A 20,053-nucleotide genomic window follows, 5' to 3' on the forward strand; every position below is an offset into this window, starting at 1 on the left:
ATTGAGAGAGCCAAACGCAACCAAGAACACGTTAGCTCGGTATCTGTAGTCTGAGAAGCAGAAACCTCCTGTCTGATTTCTAAATAATTTTAACACCCAAAGTTTCTTTTTCCCTTATAATCAATCTAAAAAGAAATTTCCTTTTCCCTTTGAGATTTTTTCCCTGTGTAATCATTACTTACATCATTCTTGTTCCTCTGTTTTGATCTCACAGTCATAATGATAATAACAACTTCTGGATCCCACCTTTCTCTTGACTCTGATCTCCTTTAAACAATTTTTGTTCTTAAATTATATCAACTATTTCCTTTCGTTAATCACCTCAGTGTAATCTCGTGTGGGTTTTCTCCTGATTTTATCTCCTTTCCCTTTTAAAAACTGAACTATTCATGGTGTGATCCCAGCCACTGGGGATGAGCTGTGTGTCATGGTGCTCTGATAGGGGCTGGTTTAACCTGCTGTGTGTGCTCTGCTTTTGGAATGGGTAAATGAAACATACTCCTTTGTTCCTTTTTTGGTTGTCTTTGTGGCCTTCTGCCTTTAGGAAGTCTTCATCTGCTATTGCAGAGAGGTTTTCTTATAGGTGCAGAGAAGCAAACTCTTTGCAAAGTATGTCATCGTTACGAGGAAGGTTTTAATTTTTCATCCAGGCTTTGGCTCAGGGCAGCTTTGAATAACGCTTGGTCTCTTTCCCATTAAGCTGCGTGCTGCTGTTGTTTGCCCATTCCTTTTGGTGTTTTAACGTAGCTGTGTTACCCACAGGTGTTGTACAAAGAGGAGATGGGGACAGGGACCCCAATACCTGTCACTCCTGAAGTTGAGAGAGTGAAACGCAATCAAGAGCACATCAGCTCGGTACTTTGTGGGGGGAGAGATGTGTTCCTTAACTCCCCATGAACTGAGCTGGTTAATCTTTATTAAAAACGGAATGGCTCCTCTCCTTCCTTCCACGTAATCAGTTTAATCAAGTTAAAAAATCCTCCTTTCTCTTTCACTGTATTTTGCAGTGCTACTTACGTTCCACTTCTTCACCTGTGTAATTATTTACATGACTCTAAATACCCTTAACCATTTTGCTCCCTGTTTCAGCTTCCTTTTAATATATACTTGTGTGTGTTGTGTTCTTGGGGGTTTGTTTTTTGTAATTGCTTTCCCACTGTAGTGCTCTTGTTATGGAATCAGGAGGATTCCAGCAGGCTCTGAAGGCTGTCTAGAACCTCCCCTCCACCATGGAGGTGCATTTGCTCTGTGTTACGGTGACAGCTTCTGGATTGGGTTTGTTGTACCTGTAAGATAAAGGCATGGACACGTTTGCCATCAGACCCTATAATCCAAGCCTTCAGGGCAGCTTGTAGCACAAGAGAGCAGATGATGCTATCCACAGGACTCAGATATTTGGCTTTGTGTGGGATGTGATGATTTCTGCACTCTGATTTCTTTGGATGCTTCTTGTTGCTGTGCAGGTGTTGTACAAAGAGAGCGTGGGGATGGGGACCCCCACCCCCATCACTCCAGAGATGGAGAGGGTCAAACGCAACCAAGAGATCTGTAGCTCGGTACTTTGCCAAGACAAAACATCTCCTGTAACTCGACTGAAACAAACAACTTAACCGTTTTAATGAGTGGACGTTGTGACACTGGAAAATGATGCTGACCCTGGCTCTAAAGCCATTCTAATAAGCCATCACTTCTTACCGTGGCTTACTGTGGTTTACATTGACTGTGTTAACGTGGTGCAGTTGGATTGGTTTTAAGGCTTATTTTAACGCCCCTAATCCTAAAATCTTATAACAAACAGTTCCTTTATTTTCTCTGCAGTGCTGATGCACTTTATAATAATTTCAATCTCCATAACATCGTCAGCACAGTGTTTTGTAGTCTCATTTGCAGTACTTACTTGTCTATTGAGTCATCACTGTATGCCAGGCCCTACTTCTCTACTAAAAGATTGCTGTGTACCTTGAAATTTATAATACCTTGGCCCTGTGATAATAAGTACAAGGAAAAGATGCCTTTGTGTTTGTCTACAGAGAGCTGTTTGTTTACTGTTGGCTCCTTTCTTATGTCTCATAGGTGTTATATAAGGAGAACATAGGGAAAGCCACCCCAACCCCTGTGACTCCTGAGATGGAGAGAGTCAAACGCAATCAAGAGATCATTAGCTCGGTACTCGACAGGAAACCAATTCCTAAAGACCTGATGTCTGTAACACACAGTAGCAGTTTTACTTATCTCTGCTTCCTAACTCTTAAAAAAAGAAAAAGAAACACCCCTGTCAGGTAGCATGAGCACCCCCAGCTTGTGCTTGCAAACGAGTTGTGATTTCTCCTCCCCTGTTTAACAGTATCTGAAGCAGGATTTAACTAGAATGGTTTGCCCTCTGATTTATTATTTTTTAAGGCCATTGTTTCTTTGCAATTTCTTTAACTGTTTCTTGTCACGATCTTGCTTTTACACACAGTTGATAATGGATTAATGGCAAAGCTCCCGTTGCTTCTTTCAGGAATCGCAGTGGCCCTACATCTAACCCCTTAGAAGCATAATAACCAGAAGCTGTTATTGTACGTGGTTGTTTGTGGTTTCTGTGCTGCTGGAAGTATGTTCTTAATGATGTTTGGATACTCCCTTGTATCCTATAGGTTTTGTACAAAGAAAATGTGGGGAAAGTGACCCCAACACCAATCACTCCAGAGATGGAGAGAGTCAAACGCAATCAAGAAATCATTAGCTCGGTACCTTACAAATAGATATTTTTTCCCCTTTGTCTCTATAGTAATCTTAATCAAGTAACATCCTAACTACGTACTGAACACTGATTTTAATGTAAAAAATAGATTTGTTTCTGCCAGTTAATCTTCCCCTTTCTATAATAAACTTGGCTTTAGTGTTAACATTCTGATCCGAGAACTTAGGAGCTCTCTGCAGCTCAGTTTGTCTCACCTGGGCTCTATCCAGCCAACACCAGCACACTGCTGTCCCTGGGAGAAGTGACCCCCAGCTCCATCTCTCTGTGCTGCGTCTGTAAGCTGTTGTTGTCCTTGCAGGGGTATTTGAATTCAGTGGGAGAAAACCCCAACCCAAACACTGGGAAAACCCCACCTGAGTTGCATTGCTTGAGGCGACCTTAACCAGAATCCCACCTGGTTGCACAGGGATGTTTTTAGGTAGGACACCAGCAGTCAGGGTTTGGGCACAGAGGGGATCCTCTCCTTGGCCTGGATCTTGACCAGCAGGGTTGATAGAACAGTCCTTAGTTCTTGGGGTCCCTGGTGGCTTCCTTGAGCCTGTGGAGCCAAGGTCGCAGCTGTAGCTGGATAGAGCCCTTCAGTTTAACCCAAACAAACAGTAGTAACAAGCTTCTCTTTTTCAGTTTATTTTCCTTACCCCTCCCACTAGCTCTGGATGTTTGGCTTTTTGCGGTGATCTGTAATCTGCCACTACTGATTTGAACTCTGATAACTACATAATTCCCCGTGTTCGAATCCTTTTGAATGTTCTTGCTTTTTTGTGAGATGCCGGATGCGTGTTCTGTATCCCACAGGTGTTGTACAAAGAGAACTTGGGGCGAGCAACCCCCACCCCTCTCACTCCTGAGATGGAGAGAGTGAAATGCAATCAAGAACAGATTAGCTCGGTATTGTCCACGAGATGTGAAGGGGCTAAGATAGAGATGTTCTCTTTTTGAATGACTCAAGTTGCCTGGTTTTCATTTAACCCTCTAATTTTTCCCCTCGGATGTAGAAACTTATCGTGTCAAATTACAGTAAATCTATTTTTCATCACTTAACTTTTTAATATTTTTTCCTCACTTAATTTTTTCCCTTCCGTAACGAATGGTGTTCATTCTAAAACCAGCCACGCCAGTTGTGATCTGTACACTTGTGACGTTGCTTTGTGGTCTGTAGGTTGTGTACAAGGAAGGCTTAGGGAAGGCGACCCCCACGCCGGTCACTCCCGAGATGGAGCGAGTCAGACGCACCCAGGAACAAATCAGCTCGGTACTGAAAGAGGAAGATACCTGCCTAAGATTAAAAATAACCCTTGTGAAGGAAATCCACCTCTAATTCAGCCCCGTTCTCTCTCTCTGTTCCATGTTTTTGCCTATTTATTTTCCCCTTTTCTCGCTTTCGCTCAAGCAAATAACTTGTTAGCAGCTTTATTTATTTCCCAAGATGTTTTCTGTCCCTGCAGTGCTGAGTATGCTTACCCAATAACAGCACCAGCAGAATGAGCTGCTGGGTGAGCTGCTCTGACTTGTACGCACGTTGTGTACTCTGTAGGTGTTGTACAAAGAACAGCTGGCAAAAGGCACCCCAACCCCGATGACCCCTGAGATGGAGAGAGCCAAGCGCAACCAGGAAAACATCAGCTCGGTAAGTGCTTCAGGATGTTACAAACAGCACTCCTCCACTTTGGGCATTCCTTTATGATTACAGGAGTGGCAGTGTTTAGCCTTTCCTCCCTCTCTCCTTCCCTTCCTTCCCTTCCTTCCCTCCTTCCTTCCTTCCTTCCTTCCTTCCTTCCTTCCTTCCTCCCTTCCTCCCTTCCTCCCTTCCTTCCTCCCTTCCCTCCCTCTCTTCTTCCCTTCCTTTCCTTCCTTTCCTCCCTCTCCCCTTCCTTCCTTCCCTCCCCCCCACCTTTCCTCCCTCTCTTCTTCCCTTCCTTCCCTCCCTCCCTTCCCCCCCTCTCTTCTTCCCTTCCCTCCCTCCCTCCCCCCACTTTCCTTCCTCTCTTCCCCTCTCCCTTTCCTTCCTCTCCCTCTCTTCTCATTCCTTTCTTTCTTTTTTTCCCTCCCTCTTGTATTCTCCCCACCTTTTACCTCGTACTCTCTTCCTTTTTCTGGCTGCAGGTCCTTTACTCCGACAGCTTCCGAAAACAGGTGCAAGGCAAAGCTGCTTATGTTCTGGACACCCCTGAAATGCGGCGTGTGCGGGAGACACAGAAACACATCTCTACAGTAAGAGCACTTCTCTGTACATCTGTTACTTAAAGACTTTGCTCCTGAGATGCAGCAGGGTTGCCTTTTTGGGAACAATACATATTTATCAGTAACAGACCAGTTTGACCTTGGTGACAGCAGCTCTTCAGGAGGGCATTGGCCCTCTGCAAGGAATTCAATTGATAGTGGCAGGAAACAAACAGAACTGACATTTTTTTTTTTTCCCATGACAGGTGAAATACCATGAAGACTTTGAGAAGAACAAAGGTACTTTCACACCTGTAGTCACTGACCCCATTACAGAACGTGTGAAGAAGAACATGCAGGACTTCAGTGACATCAGCTACAGAGGCATTCAGAGACGAGTGGTAGAAATGGAGCAAAAGCGCGTGGACCAGGACCAGGAGAATAATCTGACAGGTAAGCAGAAACTGCACTACTTCACTTACACAGAACACAAGATGACCTTGAAGAGTTGTTTTATTTAAGCTCAAGGAATCATCGGTTTATATTTACCATTAATTGAAGCTGGTGGCCTTGTCAAAGCCCCCTCTGTCTTTCCCATCCATATGGCTTTTGTACAGTAGATGCCAGATTTGATTGCCATTTCTTGTTTGTATTTTTAAGAAGCTCACCTCAAAGTGTTTTCACCACCAACACCTCTGCACTACAGCTTTGATGAGCATAAATTACCAGCTTCTGCTTTCCTTTCCCCTGTATATTTCTGCTCCCATTTTGGACCACTCTGTGCTGCTCTAGCTGTTCAGGCCATGCCTGGGCTCCAGCTCCTCAGTCATTTCTCTTGCAGGTCTTCGTGTGTGGCGCACAAATCCTGGCTCTGTCTTTGACTATGACCCTGCAGAGGACAACATTCAGTCCAGGAGCTTACACATGATCTCAGGTTGGCTCCCCTCATGCAAATCCAGCAGGAAAACTTAACTGCTTGGGGACACTGAAGTACAGTTCTAAGGTCTTTCTCTGTGCGGGAATGCAAGTAAAGGCAAACATGCTTATTTCAGACACTACGTTAGCAGTGATTTGCACAGTTATATGTAGGCACAGTTCTAGTGGGAATTAATGGTAGTGAGAACAAAGGAGAGGAGAAACTGCTCCATAGAGCTGGTTCTCACAAAGTTCATGTTACTAACTGTGCAAGTGCTCCTCTGGCACAGGGCTGTATGGGATTCATAGCTCCACAGACAGCACAGCTGCTTGCCTGAAACACTTGCCTCCTTTTTAGCTCCTGAAGTGCTGTACCTCAGTTCTCTTCCCTGCTCAGTGCTTGAGAAAAGTGGGCATGAGTGGCAGAACAGCGTGGGGCCATTGCACTTTGGCAGCTGACAAAGGGAGGCAAGCAGTAATTTGAGTACAAATTTTGGATATAGCAAGCACAAGAACAAATCTGGATATTAGAAATAAACGAGGAACATAAGAACTGTGCTTCTTTTTTATGCTTAGCAAGGGCCAGCAACCACTTCTGCCCACCCCCACGCTGGCTGGCAGCTCCCTGCTTTATACCTCACACCATAACCACCTGGTTTTCTCCTGGCAGTCCAAGCGCAGCGCCGCAGCAGGGAACACTCCCGCTCTGCCAGTGCCCTGAGCATCAGTGGAGGGGATGAGAAATCAGAGCCCTCGGAGGGGGTGAATCAGCACCTGTCCTACTACAGCAACGAAGGCTTCTTTACCACCACCACCACAGGTATGGGAGCAAAGCTGCAGCTCCTCACAGCTGGGGCCAGGCAGTGCCCAGCCCCTCTGCTGGGACAGGACTCACAGCTGGAGCACAAGAGTGCTGAGCTTTGGCCCTGACCAACTGCTGTTGCAGTGCTGTGGATAAAGGGCAGGTCTGATCACCTCCCAATCTATCCCAGGATCCTTAGAGCAACTGCGCTCCCCTGCCAGTTCCATAACAACTAAAAGCATTAAACTGTAAACTAACCCTTTGTTTTCTCCTTTCCTAGTGGGTTATAAACATGCTAAGACCATAGAGCTGCCACAACAAAGATCAGCATCTGTTGTCACTCAGCAAACCACCGTGTCATCAGTTCCTTCCCACCCATCCACTGCTGGGGTAAGTAGCTCTGGGCCACTGCACTGCCCCTCCCCAGCTCATAGCAGTTTGAGTGAGCAGGGCTGCTGTTCATGCAGGAGAGACTAGAAGAATCCACAGGCTGAGGTTTGCTGCAAAACCAGCTGAAGGTGCAGCAGCTCTGTTGTTTAACAGTAGACCCTTGAAAGCTTAATCTTACATTTTCTCTCTCCCAGAGAAGTCAGACCCTGCAGCTGTGGTTGGAGCTAACCTGAGCTGACAAACTGTTTAAACAGTGGTACTCAAATACACTCTGACAAGGTCTTATCTAGCTAAAGCACTAGAGCACAAAGGCACAAGGTGGGGGGCTGGCTGCCCCTCGCAGGACCAAGGAGGCTGCAACTGCCTCAAAGGAATGCAAACAGAAAATACCTTACAAAGACTGGACATTCAAAATCTGTATTTTCAATATTCTGTGATCTGAAACCAGGATATTTAAGAGCCCAGCCAGAACTCCACCACTGGTGGTACTTTTCAGTAATGCCATCAGTCACAGCTTCACCCACCCTCCACGTAGTTCGACTCTGAGCAAAACCTAACAGCAGTGCTATGAACAGCTCTTAATTTCCCCCTCTTTATTCCAATTCACAGAAGACGTACCGGGCCATGTATGACTACACAGCAGCCGACGCCGACGAGGTTTCCTTCAAAGATGGTGACACAATTGTCAACGTGCAAGCCATTGATGAAGGCTGGATGTATGGGACCGTGCAGAGAACTGGCAAGACAGGCATGCTGCCAGCCAACTACGTGGAGGCTGTGTGAGCCAGAGAACAGCCCTCCCCAGGCACAGCCATTTCCCACTGTCAGCAACAGAACTTTCTACAACCAAAGCACTGCATTGTCTTCCATGGTGAGGGGCAGTGCTTTACAAACCAGCATGGGGAGAGAAAAAAAATATATATAACAAAACACTCTTGAAACTTCTTCCCTTCAAATTGTTTCTGAAAACTACCTGCAAACACCACCTGGTGCTGCTCATGAGAGCTGCCTTGCTTCCGGTGTCCAAAACCTTTCTGAAATTGCCTGCATCTTCCTGTTAAACATTTAAGCATACAATACTATCAACATGTTTTAAGCAATGCCAAAATCACAACACAGTTCCGTATCACTGAGCTTTTGTACCTGTGCTGGAGACCATGCTTACCAACCATTACTTTATTCATTCTCCCACGAGGAGAGAATCTTTGTGGGCTGTTCTGAAACTTTCAAACATGTTTGTTTCCCATGTAAGCTTAGGATCTCAAACCAAAGTTTATCTGGAGGGGAGGTGGTAAAAAAAAAAAGGGGGAAATCTCACAATGCAAAAGCCTCTTCTGTCTGCTTGCTGAGCTCTTATGCAGGTGTTTTTCTGTTCTGGGGTCAAAAGTTGTTACTTGTAAATTAGTGACTAAATAAAGCTCATGTTTCCGCAGCATGTTTGATGCTTTACTTCACTCTGAAGAGTGCAGATTTATCTTAAAACAATCCTGCTTCATTCAGAAAGAGAGCAGATCCAGGATGCAGCAGTCCCAGCAAGGTGAAAAAGCTGGACAAACAATTATTTGTTTTGCACTGTGGTCATTTGTTTGGTAGCAGCTGCTACCAGCCAGCCTCCAAAGATGGAAGCAGGAAAACAATTCTATCTTGGATAAAGCAAAGTGAGCTCATAGCAGGAAGATTTGCAACTTTAACCCTGAGACCTCTGTTTAAAGAGAATTCACAGCATACATACTGCAGTATACACAGCCAGCTTGCAAGAGAAACATTCCTGTTCCTGGAGCCAAGAGATGATTAAACCTGAGGAAGTATATTTGGAAGCAGTGTTATCAGGGAAACAAGAAAACCTCCAGCCACTCACCACTGGTAATGATCACGTTAGTCCTTTAAGACTCTCTGTCTTGCTCATTACTTTCTGAGCTGCACAAACAGGGTACAGATGGGATCCTGCTGCTCAGATACCCCCCCAGTCTTTGCTGCCCCACTCACCCCTGCCTGATGATGGCCTTCCAAGCTTCCTCCTAACCTTGAGATTCCAAAGCAACCCTGAGGAAGGGATGAACAATTTGGAAGCAATTTGTTTCATTTTAAGCTTAAAGATTAACATTAACAACTTTGGAAACTAATTGCTCTTTTATTTGCACATGTTGAAGTTCTGACACCTGGAGCCATTCCTTTCCATAAATGTCCAATATATACAAATTAGACTTCAGGGGTAAAAACGGAGAACTCTGAAGGTCTCTGAGAAGCAGCAGTGCATTCCGTGCAATTAAAAACCATAAATTATTAACCAACATTTGCAATCACAAGCCTATACATAATATACAAAGAACCCACGTCAAATTCATTTATTTCCACAAAGGGAAAAGGGTCTTCTCCACCACAGGAGAGCTGCTGCAAACAAAGCTGTTAGAACACAGGAAAAGGCCAACAGGTTCTGCAAAGTCTCTTGCTTACAGTGTTGCTTTTGTCATCAGCTGCAGTGTGATCTGATAACAACACACTCCATCCTGCTGTCAGCAGGGAACTGAGCACAGCTGACCTCAGTACAGAAGTGCTGAAGGGTTTCAGCAGCTCTGAAGGAAGCAGACATGGGCAGCACGAGAGCAGAGCTGTGAGAGCCATCTCTCACCATACAGATGGAGTTTACAGCAGTAAGAACACTTTTTGGATTTGAAAAAAATAATTTAACTACTCTGTTAGTTTGGTTTCACAGTCTTTGCTATTGCACAACTTGATCAAGTTTTCTTTCACTACCTGAAAGAGATATGCATAGCAATGTAATAGAAATCTCTCTAATAAACTATCCTACAAGTTAAAAAAAAAAAAACAAACGGGAGAAGTAACGCATGATACATTTTGATCAAATGGGTGTTAAAAAATCTTCTATAGTACAAAAGGTACAGCTCAAGGATTAACTCACCAGTAAGAAAACTACGCTTTGTGGAACAACTTGTAACAAAATCCTCCTTACTCAGGAATTCTAAGCAACTACTCTGCACTGTCGTGGGGTGGCGACGTCCATCGGGACCGCAGGGTTCTCATGATGCAGTCTGTCATGCTGGCAAGCTTCTCCTGCATCTCAAACAGGCGGCTGCCGGGGTAGCTGCGGAGATCTGAGGAGGTGAACTGGGCAGCCAGCACTTCCAGCTGGCTCAGGAGATCTGCAGGGGGTGGGCTGCTGCTGCTCAGGGCAATGGGCTCACCCAGATCTGCAAAGGAAGGCAGGGTGAGCAGTCAGGGCGTGGGGTTTCAACTGCAGCATTACTGTGCCACAGTGGGATGCTGCAGGTTGTTCTGTATTAAATAATACATTCAAACAGTCTACAAAGCATCAGGGAGACAGAGCTTCTGGCAAGGGCACCCCTAAGGACTAAACACTGCCTCTTCTTTATAGGGATTTGCATTGTATTTGATGAGGGTTAGGTAATAAAAATAAGTAGAGACGTCAAAATAGTGTTATTCACACACTGCCAATGCTCTTTGTTATCCCAAGAAAGTCCACTTTAAACCACTGACTGGAGTCACTCCTGAATTCTCTGTCCTCTGGTCAACCAAATGCCTCAAATGTCTTACAGGAAAAACAGATTCCTCTGCTAAAACTGTAAGGCCAAACCCCAGAATCCCTGTAAACAAAACAAAAAAAACGCCAGGCCTCAAAATCCAAACTGGGTATCCTGGGAAACAGCCAAAACACCTGCAGGCATCTCCTCAGCCTCACAGTCCCCTTTGTTCCTGAGCACACCCAGGACTGCAGCAGGACCTGCAGCATAAAACAGCTCAGGAGGAGCATGGGCTGAGATGTGCAAAGCACTCAGAGCCCTGCTGAACACAGAGTTCTAGGGAAAAAACAAAGCACATCTTGCCCTCAATGGTTTTAAAAAGTTCCAAAATGCCATTACTGGAGGGCTTCAGGATGTGATTAACTCAACTCATCCCTTCAGACTAGCTAGCAGCTTCCCAAAGAAATCAAATGTTCCATTAGCAGAGAATGAAAGCAGTGACAGTCAGACCCTAAGTAACATGCAGGCAAGTTACCTGTTGCAAGTTTTTCCTCATCCCCAGGAGGAGATTTATCCCCTGCACTGTTTACTGTTCTCTCCACATCTTCAAGCGCTCCAATTTCTTCACACCCTCGAGATTTTACCTGAGAATTTTTCAGAGAGAACAAAGATGTTCAGAACTACACAGCAGGATGTGCTTTAACAAATACAGTCATTCCCACTGTGAGTGCCCAAACACTGCGCCCCAAATGCCCACCTTGGGCAGATATCACAGCCTGAAGTGCTTTCACTAGTAAGAAAAGTACATTACTCATTATGAATGTTTGTTAGTAGTTCATTAAGTTACTTTTGGCTTCTTGGGAACCAGGATTAATTAAGCTTTACCTGTTGTTCATGATATCCTCTAAGAGCTTTTTTAACGTTGGAAACTTTAGGAGAACGGATGGGAAGAGTTTTGATTTCTGATGCTGTCAGAGTACTGAGATCTCCCACTGTCTTTATGTTCTTGGCTCGAATGAGCTGCCCCAGACCTCTGGCACTGCAGCAAAGAAAAGCTGGTTAATTAATTAGATCCACCTCCATCCTCCTTCAGCAGGAAGTGCTCTTACATGAACGTCAATTTACATCCACATAAATAAAGGAAAACAAAATGCAAATGACATTTTTGTTTGCAGAAACACACCTTCTTGCAATGTATCCAAAACCCATCAGAGAGTGGTATTCTGAAGGCACACATCAGTGGAAAGAAGCAGAATACAGCAGGAAAAGGCCATTCAGAGCACTTTCCAATACAACTCTTTGTCACCTGGATTCAAATCTGAAGACACACCAGCAGAGCTCCTGGTGTTTCTATGGTTGTAATGCAGATCTTAACCAGGAATCCCACTGTGCCTGCAGTCCTGCAGTGCCCTCAAGCAGTACTGGGATGGCAGCACCTTCAGCCATCCCCTTTGATACAGTGGAAGCTCTGATCACTTTGTAACAGATCATTAAGATCTATCTGCTCTGCCTTGCAGGTAAGTTTGGTGCAAACTTTTCACAGCTTTACCTAAAGACCACTCGAGTCATTCCAAGGTTGCTGGGAGGAGAAGCAGGGGATACAGTTTTGCAAAAGACCTCCATAGTTTCTCATTTTTTTGTTGCTGTTAAGATCCAGTAAGAACTCAGTTTCCATTAAATCATGTTTTCCAAAGCAGCAAGGCACTTACCATATATTTGATGTGATCTGAGGTAAAATTACATCAACGGGTGCCTTACATCCAGTTAAGGCAGGATACACACATTCTGTAGGGGAAGGCAGTGACTCCTGCACCATTTCTGCCATCTGAAATAACACAGAAAAATTATTAGATTAACTGTCACACAACTGAATACAAGAAAGAGTAAGAAACGTGAACCAAAGCACTTCTTACTAAACACTTCTTTGAGCTCATAAATTTAGGGTTACGAGATCCTGGGGACAGAAATCCTTTGGTTGGAGTGGTAATAGGCTGGATAGAAAAAGAGGAAAAAAATCTCTCAGGATTGTAAGAACTCAATCAATTTTCACTTTCTAGCTACCTAGCTTAGAGCATGTAGGCCTGCAGAGCAACAGAATGAGCCACAGAACAAACCAGTTACAGCTAGTTCTTAAACTTACCCATGTTCTACTCTTTGCTCTTACAACTGTTTGCAAGGAACTACAGGCATACATTACAGCTGGCTACGTCACTCTGAGAAACTGAAGACTAATGCAAAAAAAAATCTGAAGTTACCTTAGTCTGAATATTAGATAAGATTTTAAGACTTCGTGAAGACGGTGAAGAATGGGATCTAATGACAGGACTTCTCCTGTCTATGTCATCAGCCAGTCCTTCTTGATAAATAGGATTTGCAAAAGAGACCCGACGAATCTGTTGTCAGAGAGAAGTAGTTTTGATAGCATGAACCACTACAGTCTGCTGAAGGGAGTCCAAAGAGACAAAATCACTCCTTTTGAAATGGATAGCCACTGAAATTCCTGAACACCGTTCACCCAAGGACTGAAGCCACAATTACAATGGCTTCTGCTGAAGGAAACATTTTGTGTTTCCCAAAAATGCATTGGTAAGATGCTGATTTCGCAGTGGCATTTGTTCCACTGCAACTCCTGCAAGCAGAGCAGCCATTGGGGCTGTTCTGAAAACAGACCTCCCAAGCTCCTAGTAATACAAGCCTGCTGATGTCTGTGCATTACAAAAATATCTACAGGCCCTTATCTTCAGCGTACCTTCATTTACAAATGAAAAAATTAAGTTGATAACTGCAGGTATTTGGAACTCACTGCACTGCAAGCACTGTTACTAATGCCTTATGAACAGAATGAACCGTATCACAGAACAAACTGCACAATACCTTATTAGCAGGTGACAAGGAATCATCTTCTTGGTGCCTTTTTACCCCTCTCTTCAAAATACTGGTGGATGGAGAAGCTGAAGGAGACCACGTGCAGCGTGCCTGCACTCCACTGGGGCTCTCATTAACCGAAATGAAAGAATTCAGGCCTTCTGGCTTCTGAGGAGAATCTGCACTCTGATTTTTTACTACATCTTCGTTGCCTACAGCCATGTTCTCAGGCCCTGTAATCTCAGCTTCCAGCAGCTCCTCTCCCATCTCGTTATCTGGAGTAATGCAAACTTCTCCCAGAGCGTTCTCAGCTTTCTCCTTGCTGTCCTGCTTGCTTTCTAGCTCATCCATCTGTTTTGTCTCAGGTTTGCCACCATCAGCCAACACCTCAGGCATCTCCTCCATTTCCCCATGCTCGCTTTTTTCTTCTTTTTCTCCAGCTGCCTTTTCCTCACTGTGATCCCCTCCAACCACAGAGCTGTCACCAGGCTCATCCGAAGCACGCTCAGACACAGACACACACTGCTCAGCTCCGTCACTCTCATCACCAACTTCTTTCACTTTCACTTCCACTACAAGATCACTAATTTCACCTGCTGTATGTGCTGGATTCTCTACCTCTTCCTCCATAACACCACAATTTCCTTGCAGACGATCTTCACATGCTCTGTCTCTTTCCAAGCTCAACATACTGGATTCCTTAGCAGGAGGCAGCGGTGTGCTCATGGCACAAGGTGTGATGGACAAACTCTCCTCCAGATTCGAGCTGCCAGACACCTCTGCTGCACTGACAGCTGCCTGACCTGGCGTGGTCTGGGGCTCAATCAGTTCACAAGGATCCTCATTTTTTGACTCACTGAGTGATGCTTGCTGCTTCATCCTTTTCGAGCAGCAGTCACAGCTCTTTACTTTTCTCACCCTTTTGCTTCTCTTGTGCTGACAGTCCTGCATTTGTGCAGAGGAAAGGTCACTCCCTGAAGCATCTGCTCCTTGTGCAATCTCAGGCTGAACACTCAAACGCTGTTCCACAGATCCTTGCTTTTCAGTGCATTTATTTTCCTCTCCTTTCAAAACTTCATCAGACACCTGAGGGTCACTGAAAGATCCTGTCAACATACCAGCTTTGCTTTGTTCCACGCTTGCAGTCTGTGTATTGGGTGAAGTCTTTGAGCTGGCAGACCCCTCAGTTTCGCCAGCATCTGCAAGCAGTACTTGATTTTTCATATCAGATGGTGCAGGCATCAGTGCTGCATCTGTGATGGCTTCACTGCTTAATTCGCTTTCATTCATCCCCAGTAGATTCTTACTTTCATCTGCTTGAGAAGACACCTCACGATTTTGGCTTTCTGGCTGGACATCCTTCCGTTTACCTTCAAGAGAATCACTTTTATTTTTTGTTTTTCCAGACTTTTTCTTTAAACTTCCCTTCTTGGTCTCAGAGCCATCAGCCTCTGCGTTTTCTATGCTGGAAAGCAATCCCTGTGAACTCCTCCTGGTGTGGTACCGTGGCCTTTCCCTTTTCTTCTCACCTACTGTGTCTGAGCTACAGTCCTGACTTTCCGTGTCATTCTTCAATGCATCTTCTGGCTTCCTAGCACTTCTGTTTGCTTCCTCATTAGCACCCTTTGGAGCAGAAGGCTCCTTTGAGCCCAAGTCCTCTGCAGCACTTCTCTCAGGTAGTCCACTTTCTTTTTTGACTGCATATTCTGAAGCTTTCCCACAAACTGCTTTTTGCTTCTGAGATGCATCCTCTTTAGTCTGGGGCACCTTCTTTTGCAGAGCTTTTTCATCTTCTTTACGTCTGTCTTTTTTTTGGTAGCCATCTTCCTTATCCTGACTACCTGCTGCCAGTTCTGCATTTTCCGACCGTCGTCTCGAAGAACGTCTCAGTATTTTCTGACTCAGAGATGCATGTGGGCCCTGACTACCATCACCTGTTACCTGCTCAGAGGACACAGCCACCTTCGGGGGTGTATTTTCCTTAGAATCCATTTCAAACGCCCGGACCTTTTCTATTTCTGCTATTACACCTTCAGTTTTTTTGATTTCTGGCTCCGTAGAGCTGACAGGTTGGGGCTGAGCAGTGAGAATACGCTCCGTGTCTTCTACTGAACAAGATGATTCAGGACTATTTTCCATGCTATTGGAAACAAAAGACTCCTGTGCACTTTTTTCTTGTTCTGAGCTAGTTAACACCTTGGACTGTTGATTTCCATGCTGTTCCATTTTACTCTGTCTGCGTGTCAACCTTCGTTTTGCAGCAGAAATTTGCTCAGCTTGTGAAGACTTTTTATTCTCTTCCCCAGACTTCCCTGGCTTATGCCCAGTCTTGCATATGGTTGTATTTCCCTGTTTATCTGGCACAGGAGCACTTCGAGACATCCCTGAGGCACTGCTTAATGCTGAAGGGCTGAAGGGCCTGCTCTCTGAACCATCAAACTTCTCCAATGTAATAAAAGATTGCCGCCGGCTCACAGGCTGTGGCGTTCCTGAGATCACATCGCTTGAAGCAGAACTGCTACTGACATTAGAAGTGTTTTCATTCCCTACTAAGGATTCCTGTGAAGCTGCTTCTGTATGACTTTTTTCTAATCCCTCTCCAACTGATGGCTCCTCTTCAACGATTCCAGTTCTATCACCCCTTTGCAATTCTCCTTCGCTGTTTAAAATTGAGTTCTTCTCTATGTGAGCAGCAGACTTCTCTTTCACATCCTCCAGTGAATTCTGCAGTTTGCAGTCCTCCGTGACTCCATTTGAATCAGCAATACAGCTTTTACTCCTTTCGTTTTCTTCCTGTTCCAAAAACAGCAAATTCTGGTTTTGCTATTACATAAAAAAATAGTTCTTCAGATTGCCTTATGATGTGCCCACCCTGTTGTGTCCCCCAGCAGAATCACAGCAGAGCTGATACTGGCAGGGCCCTGCAGTCCATCTGGGCCAACCCCTGCACCAGACCTATCCTAACAGCTCCACTCCACACTTCTTATGCTGGGGATCCCAAAATCAGCCACTCCAGGTTTTCTCCTCACAAAATGCTTCTTTCCTTTACAAAATTTAATGTTTAAACCCCCTCGAGCCCTTGCAGCTTCAACCAAAAGCAGTTCAGAATAAGGAAGCACAGCTCAACTGTTTAAAAGTACAGTCACCAAAGTGTGACCACTCAGTGTGTGTGTACACATTGTATATTTTGATGTCTGAGAAGAGTTACAGGGAAACAAGAAGCATTCAAATTACATCTGCTGGCAGGAAAGGTTATGGAAATAAGTCAACAAGAGTTAGTTTCCTAGCTTTGTGCTTCCACAACAGCACTGCAGTAAGTCACAGCTCAGTCTGTGCTGCAGTTAGTTCACTCTAAGACCCACGATACCTGCAGTCCTGTAACAAAATGACTTCAATACACCCTTGTTGAACTGACCACATAAATTCTTGTGCCTTGAAATTAAGTTCAAGCGTTTAATAAGAGACCCTTTGTTATGTAAAGCAGAACACAGCAGAAAGAACACTGCAAACAGTACCAGCTGTCGATGAGAATGATACAAATCCCAAGAGTTATCAGTATATGCCATGGTTATGTAAGCCTGGGCCCTAACTATGCAGAAATGGAGCAGACAGGAAGCTCAGGAAACAATGCATTCTGCAGAGTCTTACAGGTTAATCAATATGGAAAATGAAACTATTATTGTCAGCAGATACACCTGGGTATGTTCTGTTGTTTTTTTTTATTGCTTTTCAAAGGAATCTAAAAAGGACTTATTAATCAAAGACAGTAATCAAGGAATTTTGCCATTACCAGAGCTACCCTTATGAAGAAAGCATCACCAATACGGTTGTAGTTCTGATACCTTAAGTCCCATTAGACATTGAGAAATTACCTGAGGATTGTTTTTAATATCTTCTTTTGCATTTTCTATTAAAGATGACTTTTCCCTAAAATAAAAGTTAATTAAATTAGAAGTGCTGCAAAAAAAATGAAGAAAGAAAGAAAGAAAGGGGACACCTTTAATGCATATACTGGCCCCCCTTACTTACAAAGAATCTTCCTGGCTCTGAGTATATTGAGAAAATAAGGTAGTATCTTGTGATGAGTCTAAATTGTTGTACATAGCAGGAATACCAACTCTGAAACAAAACCAGAAATGATTAAGTTGGAATACTAAAAAAAAATACATTGGATGAGAGTGGGTAGTATGATGCATCACAAGACAGCAAATTCTCAATATGACGTTGACTTCTAAACTCTTAAGACTACTCAAACAGCAACATGCATTACAGTATGGATTGCTGTAAAAGAAGCAATGCAGCATGTACCGAGTATCAGGAGACTCTGTAAGCACACATTCCACTCCACACTCTGGAAAAGAAAAGACACAGTATTGCTATCTGCCACTGCAACCTCACAATCCAACTGGAAAAAGAAACAAAGTGGACGTGGATCACCATTTATCCCCTGAATTGAGAACCACAGTTTTCACCTGCACCAACATTAGCTCCAACCATGCTTATGGGTGTATGTGTGGCTAATGAAGAGCTGTGGGCAGGATCCCACTGTGCAAGGAATCCATCAGCACAAGCTGACCACTTAGTCCAGCTGTGTTCCTGTAAAACACAACTGCACATAAGGTTTGCTTGTACTCTTTTAGGGACCACCTGCCTGAAGATCCTAGAGTTATTTTCTTGCAGAAAAAGACAGGATAATTCTAAGATCCCCTTCTTACTGACTTTTTGGAATATCCTGATTTCCTATACGCTGCTGACATAAAAAGTTCTCTTTCAAAGCTAAGAGTTTTTCCTGCAGATCAGGTGAGAACCCTTTTAATTCCACAAATCAGAAAAATGTCAGCTTTAATTCACATTGCAAGAGTTGGGAGGTACAAACATGCTCTGTTATCTGTTTGATGCTTGGAGGTACATTTAATTCAAGTAGGAAATGTAGAACAGAGAATAACTTGATTGCTTTAAGACAGTAAAGCAAGGAACTTTGTTAGCTCTAAATGTTTTAACTTGAAAGGAAGACAAGGAAATAATTACACACAGTAATCTGAAATACAGGAACTGAAGTTATGTCTATTTGATGTACCTAACAAAACGACATTTCACATTACAGTTTAAAAGAATGAATGACAAACCTCTTTGACCTAAGCACTTCTTTTTGATGTTCTGTCAATATCCTTGCTTTTGTTTCTGGGGGAATGAATACAAAATCAACAGATTTCTCTTCTTCCAGAAGTACGTCGCTTTTAGGCTTTGAAGCTGAAAACTCCAATTTCAACTACAGGAAGATCAAAACAAACTGGATTAGAAACAAAGCAGTGGAATTGAAAACTGCTTCATAGTTCAGGTAGAGCCATCCAGAATGAAACAGCTTTCAGATCAGCACAGTTGTCTCAGCACGCTGAATCGGCACACGTCCCTCAGTAGATGCTGACTGCATTGAAAGAACATGGACATGACTTAAAGATGCCAAAAACAAGCCAGTATCATTTCTTGTTCTCAGGCATATTTACCCATTTTGACAGCTATTAACTGCAGAGCTAGGAAGGAATGTAAAAGCTCTGCTTGAGCACGATCCCTGCCACCTTAATCTATCAGGAGCTGGTTTATCACTCAATATATGGCTAAGCAGAAAAATCAGTTGCATCACAGTGGTGCTGTGCATGGCTGTAATGATGCCTGAAGCACTTGCTTCCTCTGCATCAGCATCACACAGAAATGAATACCAGTGTTCACATGGAGAACAGCACATGCCTGCTTAACCACCAGAAGGGAACTGTGCAGTTGCAATCAAATGGCAAAGTACTGAATTTCAATAAACTCCCATACAGAGAAGCGTCAAGACAGCGGCCTTCCAGTACGTGAAGGGAACTTACAAGCAGGAGGGAGACTGACTTCTCTCATGGTCTGAAAGTGACAGGACAAGGGGGGATTGATTTTAAACAAGAAGGGAGATTTAGGTTAGATGTTAGGGAGATATTTTTTACTCAGAGGATGGTGAGGCACCGGCACAGGCTGCCCAGAGAGGCTGTGGATGCCCCATCCCTGGAGGCTCTCAAGGCCAGGCTGCATAGGTGGCAACTCTGCCCATGGTAGGGAGTTGGAACTAGGTGGTTTGTAAGGTTCCTCACAACTTAAGCCATTCTATGACTCTGATCCATCAGGCAGCCTCCCATGATTCCTCCTTAAAACACAACCTTTAAACTTACTAGAGAATTCAAACAACAAAAAAAAAGTAACAAAGTATGCTCTACAGTTTGGCTTATAAGGAAAAAAATTCAAGTAATTTATTAATTCTAACTCAAAATGCCCAAAAGAATAACAGATTTTGACTGTCACATTATCAGTAAACACCTCACCTTCGCAGATGAGACTTGCACATTATCAGACTTGTCCTTTACTTCATTTTTCAGTTCACTTGTCTGGGCCAATATAGAGTCTCGTTTCTGACCCAAGTTTACTTCCATCCCACTCAGCTTTGCATCCCATTGGGAGTTTTCTGCCTATTCAAATAAAAATACAGTGAATACATCGTATGAAGCAACTTCAAGCTCAAACCCACCAAGATGTATTCATTACTACAGCTGATCACGCTCATTTTCATCTAAAGTACATAGAGAACTTAAAAACATCATTTTGAACAAGCTCATAGAATTACAGCTTTAAAATGCATTAACTGAGGCA

At 43.9% G+C, this 20,053-nt stretch overlaps 2 protein-coding genes across 23 annotated transcripts in view; one reads left to right on the forward strand and one right to left on the reverse strand.

The window, feature by feature from the left end:
* NEB (nebulin) overlaps positions 1-8,445 on the forward strand; it is a 98,316-nt gene extending 89,871 nt beyond the window's left edge. For 8 of the 22 annotated variants that reach the window (XM_042877747.1, XM_042877752.1, XM_042877750.1 and 5 more), the window contains 11 exons: positions 763-855; positions 1,464-1,556; positions 2,074-2,166; positions 2,640-2,732; positions 4,281-4,373; positions 4,850-4,957; positions 5,173-5,359; positions 5,748-5,840; positions 6,492-6,641; positions 6,904-7,013; positions 7,623-8,445. In XM_042877747.1, the coding sequence (XP_042733681.1) occupies positions 763-855; positions 1,464-1,556; positions 2,074-2,166; positions 2,640-2,732; positions 4,281-4,373; positions 4,850-4,957; positions 5,173-5,359; positions 5,748-5,840; positions 6,492-6,641; positions 6,904-7,013; positions 7,623-7,796 (1,287 nt within the window). In that variant the 3' untranslated portion in view covers positions 7,797-8,445. The remainder of the gene's footprint in view (positions 1-762; positions 856-1,463; positions 1,557-2,073; positions 2,167-2,639; positions 2,733-4,280; positions 4,374-4,849; positions 4,958-5,172; positions 5,360-5,747; positions 5,841-6,491; positions 6,642-6,903; positions 7,014-7,622) is intronic. The other 14 variants (XM_042877749.1, XM_042877759.1, XM_042877772.1 and 11 more) reach the window with 8 other exon arrangements.
* A 679-nt stretch (positions 8,446-9,124) lies between these two features.
* RIF1 (replication timing regulatory factor 1) overlaps positions 9,125-20,053 on the reverse strand; it is a gene marked incomplete at its 5' end in the record, with an annotated part of 30,458 nt that continues 19,529 nt past the window's right edge. Inside the window, 11 exons of the mRNA XM_042877969.1 lie at positions 9,125-10,222; positions 11,049-11,157; positions 11,399-11,552; positions 12,223-12,338; positions 12,427-12,504; positions 12,769-12,906; positions 13,388-16,171; positions 17,251-17,305; positions 17,408-17,497; positions 18,505-18,647; positions 19,729-19,872. Coding sequence (XP_042733903.1) covers positions 10,002-10,222; positions 11,049-11,157; positions 11,399-11,552; positions 12,223-12,338; positions 12,427-12,504; positions 12,769-12,906; positions 13,388-16,171; positions 17,251-17,305; positions 17,408-17,497; positions 18,505-18,647; positions 19,729-19,872 — 4,032 coding nt within the window. The remainder of the gene's footprint in view (positions 10,223-11,048; positions 11,158-11,398; positions 11,553-12,222; positions 12,339-12,426; positions 12,505-12,768; positions 12,907-13,387; positions 16,172-17,250; positions 17,306-17,407; positions 17,498-18,504; positions 18,648-19,728; positions 19,873-20,053) is intronic.

The sequence above is a fragment of the Lagopus leucura genome, unplaced genomic scaffold (genome assembly GCF_019238085.1).
Source record: "Lagopus leucura isolate 7727_CA_CO unplaced genomic scaffold, USGS_WTPT01 Super-Scaffold_100019, whole genome shotgun sequence".
NCBI classification, from domain to species: Eukaryota; Metazoa; Chordata; class Aves; order Galliformes; family Phasianidae; genus Lagopus; species Lagopus leucura.